Below are 14620 nucleotides of genomic sequence, written 5' to 3' on the forward strand. Positions count from 1 at the left end.
TGGGACAGTCTTTAAGCACTTCCCACACATCTTGGATGTTATTATTGTGAGACATGGGACAGTCTTTAAGCACTTCCATCAATCCTGGATGTTATTATAGTGAGACATGGGACAGTCTTTAAGCAATTCCAACACATCCTGCATGTTATTACAGTGAGACATGGGACAGTCTTTAAGCACTCCCAACACATCCTGGATGTTATTATAGTGAAACATGGGACAGTCTTTAAGCACTCCCAACACATCCTGGATGTTATTATAGTGAGACATGGGACAGTCTTTAAGCACTTCCATCACATACTGGATGTTATTAAGATGAGACATGGGACAGTCTTTAAGCAATTCCAACACATCCTGCATGTTATTATAGAGCAACATGGGACAGTCTTTAAGCACTTCCATCACATCATGGATATTATTATAGTGAGACATGGGACAGTCTTTAAGCACTTCCATCACATCATGGATATTATTATACTGAGACATGGGACAGTCTTTAAGCACTTCCCACACATCTTGGATGTTATTATTGTGAGACATGGGACAGTCTTTAAGCACTTCCATCAATCCTGGATGTTATTATAGTGAGACATGGGACAGTCTTTAAGCAATTCCAACACATCCTGCATGTTATTACAGTGAGACATGGGACAGTCTTTAAGCACTCCCAACACATCCTGGATGTTATTATAGTGAAACATGGGACAGTCTTTAAGCACTCCCAACACATCCTGGATGTTATTATAGTGAGACATGGGACAGTCTTTAAGCAATTCCAACACATCCTGCATGTTATTATAGTGAGACATGGGACAGTCTTTAAGCAATTCCAACACATCCTGCATGTTATTATAGAGCAACATGGGACAGTCTTTAAGCACTTCCATCAATCCTGGATGTTATTATAGTGAGACATGGGACAGTCTTTAAGCACTTACATCATATCCTGTATGTTATTATAGTGAACAAACTAGTCAATAACTAGCCATGTACCCCTCAGAACTCTCATACTGTACATCCTGTGGACACTCAACAACTAGCCATGGACACTTGATATTTTTAAAACTTTTTATTCCTGGAGGTATTTTTCCCCAACAGATTAACGTAAAAAGACAAAGTTGGGAAAAAGAAAGGCAATTACATCAACAGAAATAATGAACTTTCCCATTCAAACTGTCAAGAAAATATATATAAACTTTTGTACGATTATTTGATGGTTTATTGTCATTTTTACTGGCTATATCAAGCAGATAAAATGGGAGTTAAGTGCCTTTCACAAGGACACACCAAGGAAGTTGTCCTGGGCTGGAAAGTCATTACATTCAAAGCAAATTAATGAAATTTGACTGCAGTAAATCATGTTTACACTAAGTGTTACTATCTGTTGGTCTCATTTCTGGAAGACTCCATTCTTTTCAACTTGACCACCAGTTTTCTTATCTGGGTCTTCAATTTCTGGGCACTAAGAGTTCAGAACTCCCATAATCAAAGACTTCCAGAAAGTACTGAACTCCCATTGCCAAAGACTTAGAGAGTTCTGGGGCAAAAGGAAAATGTTAATATACTTGGTATACAGTTAACAAAGTCTGTGTCAATGCATCAACAAGGAAAGTTACTGCAGAGGATACCAGTCCATATTAAAGATGATTTATGTCCATATTAAAGGGTGTTCATATTAAAGGATGTTCATAATAACTGGATGAAACTTTCCTTGCGTCTTTTAATTCATTTTGTGCAAAGGAGATTTTTGTGTGTTCTGTTACCCTCATAGTTATTTTTCCAAAAAGAGACCATGTCATTTACACCCCATGTGAATTTCTTTAAATCTCCTTTCTGTGTTTCAGTATGGTAACTGCATCAGGCATTGTTGTCAATATCTTTGCAAGAACAACTTAAATTTATATCACAATAACTCACCTGTCAAGCTTTTAAATCCCAATTCGAATATTCCCTGAGACTTATTATTAGGGTTATAATTCAGAGCGATATAAAGCGCATAATCCACCTCATGGTACTTGTATAAAGTTCTTCCACGAATTATACGCAAATTTTTTAAAGGCACATATTTGGACCACACTGAAATGATTAACACGTATCCTGTCACTTCTTCTATACTCTGTAAGAATTGGAGGTCATAATCACCCTCTAAAAACGTTAATTCAAGATTACCCTCCACATATGTACAATTGGTGTATTTCTGTCTATACATTTCATAGTGTTCATTAAATGACCCCATTCGAACTAATCCAGCTTCAGAACCAAGGCACACTGAAAAAGACAGAAATCAAAATGACACTCAAAATTGTTGACATTTTTATTTCAGTTAGGTAATATGGTGTTCCCTCTATATTGTGCCTATGGTCAAACAGGTGAGTAAACAGGTAGGTAAATGGAAGTCCCCAATGTCAAACAGGTAGGTAAACAGATACGTAAATGGCAGAAAAACAAGAGTGACAGAAAATCAAGGTCTGTTACTAAAGTTTATAAACTTATTGGGACAATAAGCTTAAATAGTCTTTAGTGAGAGTACAGAAATGCAGAATGGTGAAAAATTGAGGGGACATCATTTTGTTTCCTCAGTATATCACTTTAAACAAAGTCCCTTAATTTCTAATTAATAGCAGTGGTGATTGGCTGTCTTTTGCCAAACAGTTTCTTCATGTTCCCTTCAATTCCAGCCACATGACTCAATGTAAACCACGCTGTCTCGCAAGAGCTGATCTAAACACTTGAGTTTGGACAGTCTGTGACACAACTTGGATTAGAGAAGGGTAACCATATCCTGGACAGCATGTACACACACACACACACACATATATACGGGGCCCTGAGTGGCCGAGTGGTCTAAAGTGCTCTCCATTATGGATCACTGCCATCTAACCTCTGTCTGCATTGGTTTGAGTCTCGAATTCAACCAATGTGGGTATGTTAGAAAGCTTTCCAGTAGCTTCTCGTGGGTCGGTGGTTCTTTCTGGGGTTTTCCCCGGGTTCTTCCTCCACCATTAATACTGGCCGCCATGTATAGCCTATCGTGTGCTGAAAAATGGCGTTAAACCCCACAACAACAACAACAACAACAACACATATGTACATTAAACCTGGCTAAACATTTGCCAGACAGTCTGTGACACCATGTGGAGTTCAATTAAACCAGGGCAAACATATACCAGACAGTCGGTGACACAATGTGGAGTTCAATTAAACCAAGGTAAACATATCCCAGACAGTTTGTGACACAACTAGGAGTTCAATTAAACCAGGGCAAACATGCCAGACAGTCTGTGACACAACTAGGATTTCAATTAAACCTGGGCAAACATATGCCAGACAGTCTGTGACACAATGTGGATTTCAATTAAACCAGGGTAAACATATCCCAGACAGTCGGTGACACAACTAGGAGTTCAATTAAGCCAGGGTAAACATATCCCAGACAGTCTGTGACAAAACTAGGAGTTCAACTAAATCAGGGTAAACATGCCAGACAGTCTGTGACACAATGTGGAATTCAATTAAACCAGGGTAAACATATCCCAGACAGTCTGTGACACAATGTGGAGTTCACATAAACCAGGGTAACCATATCTCAGACAGTCTGTGACACAATGTGGAGTTCACATAAACCAGGGTAACCATATCTCAGACAGTCTGTGACACAATGTGGAGTTCAATTAAATGAGGGCAAACATATCCCAGACAGTTGGTGACACAACTAGGAGTTCAATTAAACCTGGCTAAACATATGCCAGACAGTCTGTGACACAATGTGGAGTTCAATTAAACCAGGGTAAACATATGCCAGACAGTCTGTGACACAATGTGGAGTTCAATTAAACCAGGGTAAACATATCCCAGACAGTCAGCGACACAATGTGGAGTTCAATTAAAACAGGGTAAACATATCCCAAACAGTCTATGACACAACTAGGAGTTCAATTATGCCAGGGTAAACATATCCCAGACAGTCTGTTACATAACTAGGAATTCAACTAAATCAGGGTAAACATATGCCAGACAGTCTGTGACACAACTAGGAGTTCAACTAAACCAGGATAAACTTATCCTGGACAGTCTGTGACACAATGTTGAGTTCAATTAAACCAGGGTAAATATATCCTGGACAGTCTGTGACACAACTAGGAGTTCAATTAAACCAGGGAAAACATATCACAGACAGTCTGTGACACAAGGTCGAGTTCAATTAAACCAGGGCAAACATATTCCGGACAGTCTGTGACACAACTAGGAGTTCAATTAAACCAGGGTAAACATATGCCAGACTGTGACATAATGTGGAGTTCAAATAAACCAGGTTAAATATATCTCAGATAGTCGGTGACACAACTAGGAGTTCAATTAAACCTGGCTAAACATATGCCAGACAGTCTGTGACACAATGTGGAGTTCAATTAAACCAGGGTAAACATATGCCAGACAGTCTGTGACACAATGTGGAGTTCAATTAGACAAGGGTAAGCATATCCTGGACAGCATGTACACACACACACACACACACACATATGCATGCACACACATATATACATTAAACCTGGCTAAACATTTACCAGACAGTCTAGGACACAATGTGGAGTTCAATTAAACCAGAGTAAACATATCCCAGACAGACTGTGGCACAAATAGGATTTCAATTAAACCAGAGTAAACATATGCCAGACAGTCTGGGACACAATGTGGAGTTCAATTAAACCAGAGTAAACATATCCCAGACAGACTGTGGCACAAATAGGATTTCAATTAAACCAGAGTAAACATAAGCCAGACAGTCTGGGACACAATGTGGAGTTCAATTAAACCAGAGTAAACATATCCCAGACAGACTGTGACACAAATAGGATTTCAATTAAACCAGAGTAAACATATGCCAGACAGTATGTGACACAATGTGGAGTTCAATTAAACCAGGGCAAACATATTCCAGACAGTCGGTGACATAACTAAGAGTTCAACTAAATCAGGGTAAACATATCCCAGACAGTCTGTGACACAACTAGGAGTTAAATTAAACTAGGGTAAACATATACCAGACTGTGACACAATGTGGAGTTCAACTAAACCAGGGCAAACATATCCCAGACATGTGACACAACTAGGAGTTCATTTAAACCAGTGTAAACATATCCTGGATAGTCTGTGACAAAATGTGGAGTTCAATTAAACAAGGGCAAACATATCCCAGACAGACTGTGACACAGCTAGGAGTTCAATTGAACCAGTGTAAACATATCCTGGACAGTCTGTGACAAAATGTGGAGTTCAATTAGACAAAGGTAAGCATATCCTGAACAGCATGTACACACACACACACATATAAAACATACACACACACAAATATACTACATGTATACTTTTTATGTTTTAATGGGCAACTTACATTACAATTAATGTTGATGCAGTCCATTCTATTTTTCCTGACACTAACACCTTTAGGATAACTTAATACATACGCGTATCACTGATTAAAAACTGTAACACATTTATTACACATATCACTGAATTAAGATTATGACATTTATGACTATTCATTTTATAGAATTCAATTACTAAAAATTATTCATTCTACATATTCAACCAAAAAAAAGAATATAGAACGAATATGTATCTTGGAAGCTTCGAAGCTGTACAGTATTTATACTTATAATTTTTGTAGTATATTTATACTTATGATTTCTGTACAATATTTATACTTATGATTTCTGTACAGTATTTATACTTATAATTTTTGTAGTATATTTATACTTATGATTTCTGTACAATATTTATACTTATGATTTCTGTACAGTATTTATACTTATAATTTTTGTAGTATATTTATACTTATGATTTCTGTACAGTATTTATACTTATAATTTTTGTAGTATATTTATACTTATGATTTCTGTACAATATTTATACTTATGATTTTTGTAGTGTATTTATACTTATGATTTCTGTACAGTATTTATACTTATAATTTTTGTAGTATATTTATACTTATGATTTCTGTACAGTATTTATACTTATAATTTTTGTAGTATATTTATACTTATGATTTCTGTACAGTATTTATACTTATGATTTTTGTAGTATATTTATACTTATGATTTCTGTACAGTATTTATACTTATGATTTTTGTAGTATATTTATACTTATGATTTCTGTACAGTATTTATACTTATGATTTCTGTACTATATTTATACTTATGATTTCTGTACTATATTTATACTTATGATTTCTGTACTATATTTATACTTATGATTTCTGTACTATATTTATACTTATGATTTCTGTACTATATTTATACTTACATTTCCACACAATATTAATACTTATGGTTTCTGTACTCCATTTATACTTACATTTCCTGCATATCTTCTTCTCTGAGTCCCAATTATAACTGACATCACACCAACATGTATCAATGAGGCACTTCAAGGGGGCATTACAACTTTGATTTCTGCATGGCTGCCCATAATTACCTGAAAAAATAAAATGATAATAAGACAAAGCAATGGCCTTTTCAATGAAATGCCTGGACATACATGCATATATAATAATAATAATAATAATACCAATAATAATAATAATAATAATAATATACTTTATTTAGTAATTTAGGTCACATGCCCATATTACAAAATACAAGTAAATATAATGTGTGCCATGTTGTAAAGAATTTAAATATGGTTTTCCTCATGAGTATACATAATTTCCTATAATTGGTGCATACTATTATAAAGTCGTTACTGCCTCTAAGTATACTATTCTATGTTTATTCTACATATACCTGTATATTATGACTTTCAAAGCAAACACTTTATGGGATGTCTCAGGAGCTGTGTTCCTTGTACCAGTTACATGTACGTAGGGTTAACACCATTTTCCAATTTTCATATTCAACCCAGATGATGACATAAAAAAATTACGCATTCCACCAGATGACAACACATGCTATGTCACTCTTCATCAAGATATGCTTACTTTACAGGTGTATTCCCCAACCTCCATGAAACAACTTAGCAACAGTTTCAAAAGTGTATTATTTGCATGTTGATTGATTTTATTTTCTATTAGCAATGTTTGAATTACAAAAGTAGAAAGCAAGTGCATCACTAATATGTTATATAGACATTACTGGTAAACAAAAAACAAAAAAGTTTTACCATTAACAATGTCTAAATTTGGCATGATGCGCAACTTTGATTATTCTGTATTAATTACATTTCTTGAATACTTAAACACAACATCCCTGTTTCTATGGCGCCCTCTCTCTCTCTCTCTCTCTCTCTCTGACGTTTTCAAATTCTGAATGCTGGTCAGCTTCTTCATCACTTGGAGTTCTTACTATGGTTCTTACCTTTTGTTATTTTCTTTAAGACACATGCATGTAATCTAATCCGGGAAAAAAAAATATTTTCAATGTCATTGCTTGCAATTTAACTGTCAGTCACACATTAGTATAAAATAATATTGTATACTATATGTATGACTGGCAGTTAAATTGCAAGCAATGATACAAGCCCCTGTGCCCCCCTTGAATCTGGTTGCAAAGGCAACTGTCTGTACATAATTTTTAACCCTGGGGTCAACTTCGTCAATAATTTTAACTGGAATCATGTTTGCGCTGAATTGATAAGACTAAAGTAATGTAATAAAATTGCAGTACTACATTTTATGTTTAAAATCCCCAAGTTTCACAAATCTTCGTTAATTCTGCCAATTCATTGCTTTGACAGAAGCGAGAATGCCACCTTGTAAGCAGTTCACATCACAGCCATCACTACAACATTACTGTTGAGCTCACCCCACTCACCCCCCATATTACTATAAGAGAAAACCAAAATTGAAATCTTGTATATTAACTGTATCTTCAAGTTCGTGTTTCATGCAGTTGCTATTAATACAAAAATCATAACAATCACTTCCGCATTAAATGTTCGCCGCAAAATGGAGTTTAACATATATTCTGTATTGTGTTTTCGATTCGCATGTTTACATCTTATAGCCTGTGTTTTTGTGATTTGGTTTACCATCTTCATCAGAGCACCGCTGTCATTGGAACCGCGGAGAATTGTGCATCGTTAATAAAAAAAAAAATATTAAATGTACATCTTAATCTATAAGATTCTACTGCCAAACTTTATGACAAATTTGCTTACGCTTAGAAGGTAATAAACATAGCTGTAAACATCAGGCGGGCACTAGACCTTTTAATGTATTCTCCCATTAATGAGAATCTCATCTGAGACCCCCGCATCCTACCCCAAAAGATTGGGCGGGGAGGGGGGAAGATAGTACAAAAGACCCATAAAGTCTTGGCAATTCACCCTTCGTCTCTTCTTATATGTTCAACTTACTTATTAGCATATCAACTTCTTCAGAGTCAAGGTTTTTGGGTAAAACATTTGCAGGCATATTTTAATAACATCGCTGAGTAAACGTTGAAACTTTTATTCAAAATCACCCCCCTCCCCTAAACCGCTCCGGTGGCCTAGTGGACTGAGCGTCCGCCTCAGATGCGGAAGGTCGTGGGTTCAAACCCCAGCCGAGTCAAAGCAAAGACTTACAAAAAATGGTACTAACAGCTGCCTCAGCATTAAGAGGTTAGTGTTAGGACTGGTCGGACTGGTGTTAGGATAATGTGACTGGGTGGGACAGCATGATACATTTCTGCGGCATGATGCCGCAGTGCTAGACATCACTATAAACTGCCACACTGCTGACATCGTAGCTATATGACTGAAAAATTGTTAAAGCTACATTAAAAATCCAAATCACACACACACACACACACACACACACACACACAGAGAGAAAAGAGTTTGCTTACTCTCTAACTAGAACCATGGCAGCTGAGTTGGCAGTGCGTCGGAATCGTAATCCAGAGGTTGCATGGGTTATGTACCCGCCCAAGCCTGCACATTGTCGGTTGCATCGGTTTGTACGCTACCAACATTAGTTTTTGCTCATTTAGAAATGTAGCAATTTTAGGAAGGATTACGCTATTTTAAACTGCACAAAAGGAATCCTTTCATTTCCGAACAAGAGTACCATAAACAGTAAATTGCATGCCCCTTCCTGTTTAACAATCCTCCATGTAGGCTCTAGTACCGTAAACGGGATATATATACGATATATTATATACGGGACCTGTTTAACAGATATTGTATACCCGCCCCTGTTTAACAGTCATCCATCTATCTAGTACAGCTGGGTTGACACATGAGATTATTGACAAACTGGTCACTCGGTGTCTTGTACGTCTGGTCTAAACTTAATGTGAACAAACCAATATTTTCTTGTTCGGCTTTTCATGTCCGTCACCTCAGAGTCTCTCTATAACCCATGTTCTGTAGGTCTTTATTTTAATTCTAGGTGCAAGCCAATCACAAAGTTTAGTCAAGGAACTTGCACTAAAACAAAAAGCATCCTGCAAAATCAGTTTTTTTTTTTAGTCATATTAACCAATGACATTTTTTTAGCCCTAAAACAATTGGCCTGTCTTATACAATTATACACTAATTTTGGTCAAGGTACGAAATCCGAACAAAAGTTATTATGAGAAAACAACAATTTCTTTTTTTAAATTACAGTGGCCTTGACCTTTGAAACTTTCAAAATCCCCCAAATTAACAGGTTTCTTTCTTTCTCAACATGCTTTATAACTTCATGTATCATCTTATATGTGTATCCATATATCGATCCATCAACATATTATATCTCATGAGATGTATGTAGGGCAGGCATACGAATCCAACATTTTTAGTACATACAGATTATAGATGTTTTGTTGTAGGCCTTCTGTTCCTATTCTTATTTGAAATTCCAAACCTCTACCCTTTGCAAAAATGCAAAAAATATTCTTGTTTGACATAATGATTAAAAATGCGTGACATTACCATGTTACATTGCATGGTACTTCACCTAGGAAACCTAGATAATTTTGTACACATATACACCCACCCATGTGTACTGTGCTGCCACTGATGTGACATTGTGGAAGAAAACTACATTGATTCAATCATTTTACTTAGTCTATTAAAACATGATAATCCTCGATGTGTCTAGGTTCCTGCGCTGAAGTTTGTTTTATCAACTAAATTTGACATTTTAAAGGACACAACTGTTTGGTAGCAATTTAGAACGTCGTGTCAGCAAACATTGCGTTGTCATGCGCACTAAAGTACCATACTAGATATATGTCTTAACGATGAAAACTGAGAGAACACAAACATGAAAAGAAGGATCACCGGTAGCAGAAACTTCCCTGTCCCATCATTTCAGATTAATGCTTGGATTAAATTAGGGTTTAGCGAGCCCATTCTTGGTAGAGAAAAAAAAAAAGAAGAAAAAAGAATAGAGGATTGCTTTGACCAAGAATCCGTCATCTCGGTCTAGCCGCCCTGAAGAAAAGTGGTGCGTGATGTGCACGTGACATCATTTGTAAAATAAGGTATATGTATTTGCAACGGCAGCTAATGGAGTATTCCCGATTTATTTTTCCCGATCAGTGGCGGAAAGGTTCGATTGTAGTTGGAAGAAACTTCTCAAATGAGAAACACTAAATCCCTGCACGTTAACTGATCGAAATTGGAACGGTAGAGTTGCAAAACGAATCTGTAACCGCTGAGTTATCTGGTTTTGCGGATAACAGCTTCATCGAATCATGAATCATGAAGCCACGGTGACAGTGGTCAGCGTGCTGGAATCAGGACCGAAAGGGCGCAGGTTCCTATCATCTGATCAGCCTGGGTTAGCTACCGTGGTGTGTCCTTGGAGAAGGTGCTTTACTCCAATTGCATTAAACTTGTGTTGCTGTGCCGTAAAGCACTAAACCACAATCTGAAGATATGGGGCTCGCTGGCCTAAGCGAATACGACTTGTTTAGTGCGAGTGTTAGTACTAATATTAGTACCCTTACTCGTACCTCGTGGACAGGGTACTAACATGAGCATATAGTGTTAATGGAGCAAGCCGGGCGTGATTCACACCCGGCGTTGCTTTAGCCTAATAATAAAACTTTAAACAAATTCCTTGCATGTAATCCAATAAATTGAGTAGTCCTCTTATTTCATACCGGAAGTATCGAAAATCATTGTAGAAATAGTTGTAAAATCTCGTTTACCTTTTATAGCCGATATTTTCGTTTAGATCGTCCATCATATTATTTAAATAATAATTACTTCCGTTCTCAGCCTCGTTTGTTTGTGTGCCATATAAGGACATTGGCGCCTTTTTTGGAAATGTAAACAAATCGTAGTAAAATTTTGGCGCCGTTTGGGTCAGAAATTCTGCGCATTAAAAGTAAATACGATTTATCGGCAACTTTGAAATTCCACCAAGAAGCGATTATTCGCACTTAATAGATAATTATATAGCGTAGAAAATCCAAAATACGGTCTGGCAAGACTTACGTAGAAAAGGGGTCACGGCGAGAGTCTCGCATTATCTGTCATGGCGGACAGGATAAGGTTAGAGTAACCATGCCAATTTATTTTATCGCGTAAGGGCTTAATAAATTCAAAATAAGCCAAATTTCTTCCACAATATGATTATACTTATGTATTTGATTTCTACACTGTTTGTTTTTCTGACTTTAGTGACGAATTTTTTTGCTCCATTACATGATATGGGATCAGTTCGTAGCCTCAACCACAACAAATCAAGTTGAGGCTACGACATCGTAGCTATGCGAGTGTCTGAATGGTAAATATTTACACGCATGTCAAACTGGCAGGCCGGAAAGTAAAAGAACAAACAAACGTTGCATAATGAGCGTTAATTAAAATAACATGGAGAATAGCAGAGGCAGTAGCTTGGAAAAATGGGTCTGCAACGAAGTTGGAACCAAAATGGTTCGTCCCTGTGAAAATCTAAGATCCGTAAACGTCTCTATTAGCTAACCTCTATATACATAACTCAATGGACAACACTGTGAAGACCATAGATATGGCTTTCTACAATACAAATAACTTTTCTTATTGCATTGAAGTAAAACAAAAAAAAAAAAAATCTGTAATGACAATGTTGGTAAATGATTATACAAACTGAACAAACAATTGAAACGTCAACGGCAGTCGCTTGCTGTAAATGCACATTATTTCGGTCTATGTGAAATTCGAACGTCAATGATACAGCGAGCCGTTGATATACTTACAAAGGAATCATACTCGAAACCAAACGGGAATAACTGAAGTCAGACGAGAATAGCAGAAACTAAACGGGAAGACCTGAAACCAGACGAGAATACCAGAAACCAAACGGGAATACCTGAAACCAGATGCGAATAGCAGAAATCAAACGAGAATACCAAAAACCAGACGAGAATAGCAGAAGCGAAACGGGAATAACTGAAATCAGACGAGAATGGCAGAAACCAAACGAGAATATCTTCATAATTCTTTCTTAATCTATATATGTCACTAACATAAATACTGTCTAATATCATGCTACTTTCTTGACTTCTCTCAATCCATCCAAACCATATTCCAGACAAAACATAATAGAATTACTAAAATTTGTGCAACCATAGTACCAAAAATAACAATGTTATCGCAAATGCAATCTATAATGTCTCATGACATCACTCTTATTTAACCAATCAGAATCCGCTGTTTTGAACCCAACTCTTGTTTGAAGAGGAAATGTATTCGATGTATATGCCATTTGTTTCTTTTAAGAACACGCAGTAACAATTTAGCCTGAATCACAAAAACGTAATATACTAGACATAGCACATAAATATGTACTCCCAACCTCCACATGCAGACTGCTGTATTAACTGTTGTAATTGCTATCTAACGCACACACTGTAGTGTGATATATATATATATATATATATATATATATATATATATATATATATATATATATATATAATAAACAGTCGTATTTCCATTTCTTTTACCGTTTTAAGATAAAATCTCATTATAATTTTTTTTAAAACTTGATAAAATTTGGCAACTTTAATGGAGTTGTTTTATTACTAAATTTATACAAACCATGCTCACGCATCAATGAAGTTTATATTAGTAGTCTCCTACTCTGATAAAAGTGGTAAATTAACAAACTCAGACAAACACACACACTAATGCGTGCCACCTTTATGCTACCTTTCCAGTGCATAATGTTAAAAACGACCATGTGCCCGAAAACGCACAGTAACGCAACATCGAATGAAAATGAAACACAAGGACGGACATACATGGGTAACTCAATATTCCACTACCACTATGGTGCTGTGACGTACAAAAACTGTCCCAGTTTTGTCCATGCGTACAGTTGTAGCCATATTCTTTACCAACAATCTGTCCACTTTTTAACTCGGTATGATCCGCGTACAAGTAGAATTTTAATGGTTAATCAGAAGAAAAGAGTATGATCATAAATTATCTAGTCTCTTTTTTCCCGCTGGCACGTCACTGGCAGTAATATGATTACTGTCGACACGGCTTTCGTAAGGACTGAAAAATCCCATTGAGTCATTCAAAAAGGTATAATATCTAATGCAGCGTTACAGGTATTAGACAGGTGTACAATAAAATGCAGCGTTACAGGTATTAGAAAGGTGTACTATAAAATGCAGCGTTACAGGTATTAGAAAGGTGTACTATAAAATGCAGCGTTACAGGTATTAGACAGGTGTACTATAAAATGTAGCGTTACAGGTATTAGAAAGGTGTACAATAAAATGCAGTGTTACATGTAATAGAAAGTTGTACTATATAATGCAGTGTTACAGGTCATAGGTGTACTATATAATGCAGTGTTACAGGTAATAGAAATGGGTACTATATCATGCAGCGTTACAGGTATTAGACAGGTGTACTATAAAATGCAGCGTTACAGGTAATAGAAAGGTGTACTATGTAATGCAGCGTTACAGGGAGTAGAAAGGTGAACTATATAATGCAGCGTTAGAGGTAATAGAAAGGTGTATTATATAATGCAGCGTTACAGGTAATAGAAAGGTGTATTAGATAATGCAGCGTTACAGGTAATAAAGTTACGCTTCACAGGAAGACTGTCGTTATGCTAGTAAACAAACAGTGACCTTTTATTACTGAGAGAGAGAGAGAGAGAGAGAGAGAGAGAGACTCAATGCTTTAGCGTTTTGAAACTTTAAAAAGCGCTTACTACATCGGATGAAAATTGACTTTTCCTTCTTAGTATCGTTGTAAATATAAAGGTCAGCTGTCACATATTGACTGATGGGGAAATTAAAATTATCTTAAAGTCTAGGATTGTTGACGTTAAAGCCAGACTCACTTAAGATAACTTAAATAAAGTCCATTGGCTTGATCATCGATTTGTACTGATATCCAGGGGCGTATTAACCATTAAGTAGACTACGCACGTGCTTAGGGCACCAGGGCCAAAGGGGGCACCACAAAGTTGAGAAAAGGGTGAAAAGAAAAAAAACGAATGAAGATTTGTAAAAAAAATTGATAAAACTAGTGTAAATTGATCATAATGTTCTGTTTCTTGATTATGGTGCACCCTAGGGTTATCTTCCCAGGTGTACGTGGAAAGGAGGAGGGCACCAAGATTTGTCAGTGCTTAGGGCACCAGTGAGCCTTAATCCGCCCCTGCTGATATCATATACGAATGCCGTCAGTCGA

General features: G+C 36.5%; 1 protein-coding gene across 4 annotated transcripts in view; it reads right to left on the reverse strand.

Moving 5' to 3' along the window:
- The window catches only part of LOC149790206 (epidermal growth factor receptor-like), a 320772-nt gene that overhangs the window by 96491 nt on the left and 209661 nt on the right, over positions 1-14620 (reverse strand). For all 4 annotated transcript variants that reach the window (XR_016423815.1, XM_089972210.1, XM_089972209.1 and 1 more), the window contains exons 2-3: positions 6359-6478; positions 1918-2268 (exon numbers count right to left, since the gene is read on the reverse strand). Coding sequence is in view for 3 of the 4 variants with exons in the window: in XM_089972210.1 (XP_089828336.1) it covers positions 1918-2268; positions 6359-6478 (471 nt within the window). In the remaining variant the exon portion in view is untranslated. The remainder of the gene's footprint in view (positions 1-1917; positions 2269-6358; positions 6479-14620) is intronic.

This window comes from Sinohyriopsis cumingii, chromosome 10 (assembly GCF_028554795.1).
Source record: "Sinohyriopsis cumingii isolate HCF-2022 chromosome 10, ASM2855479v2, whole genome shotgun sequence".
Lineage (NCBI taxonomy): Eukaryota > Metazoa > Mollusca > Bivalvia > Unionida > Unionidae > Sinohyriopsis > Sinohyriopsis cumingii.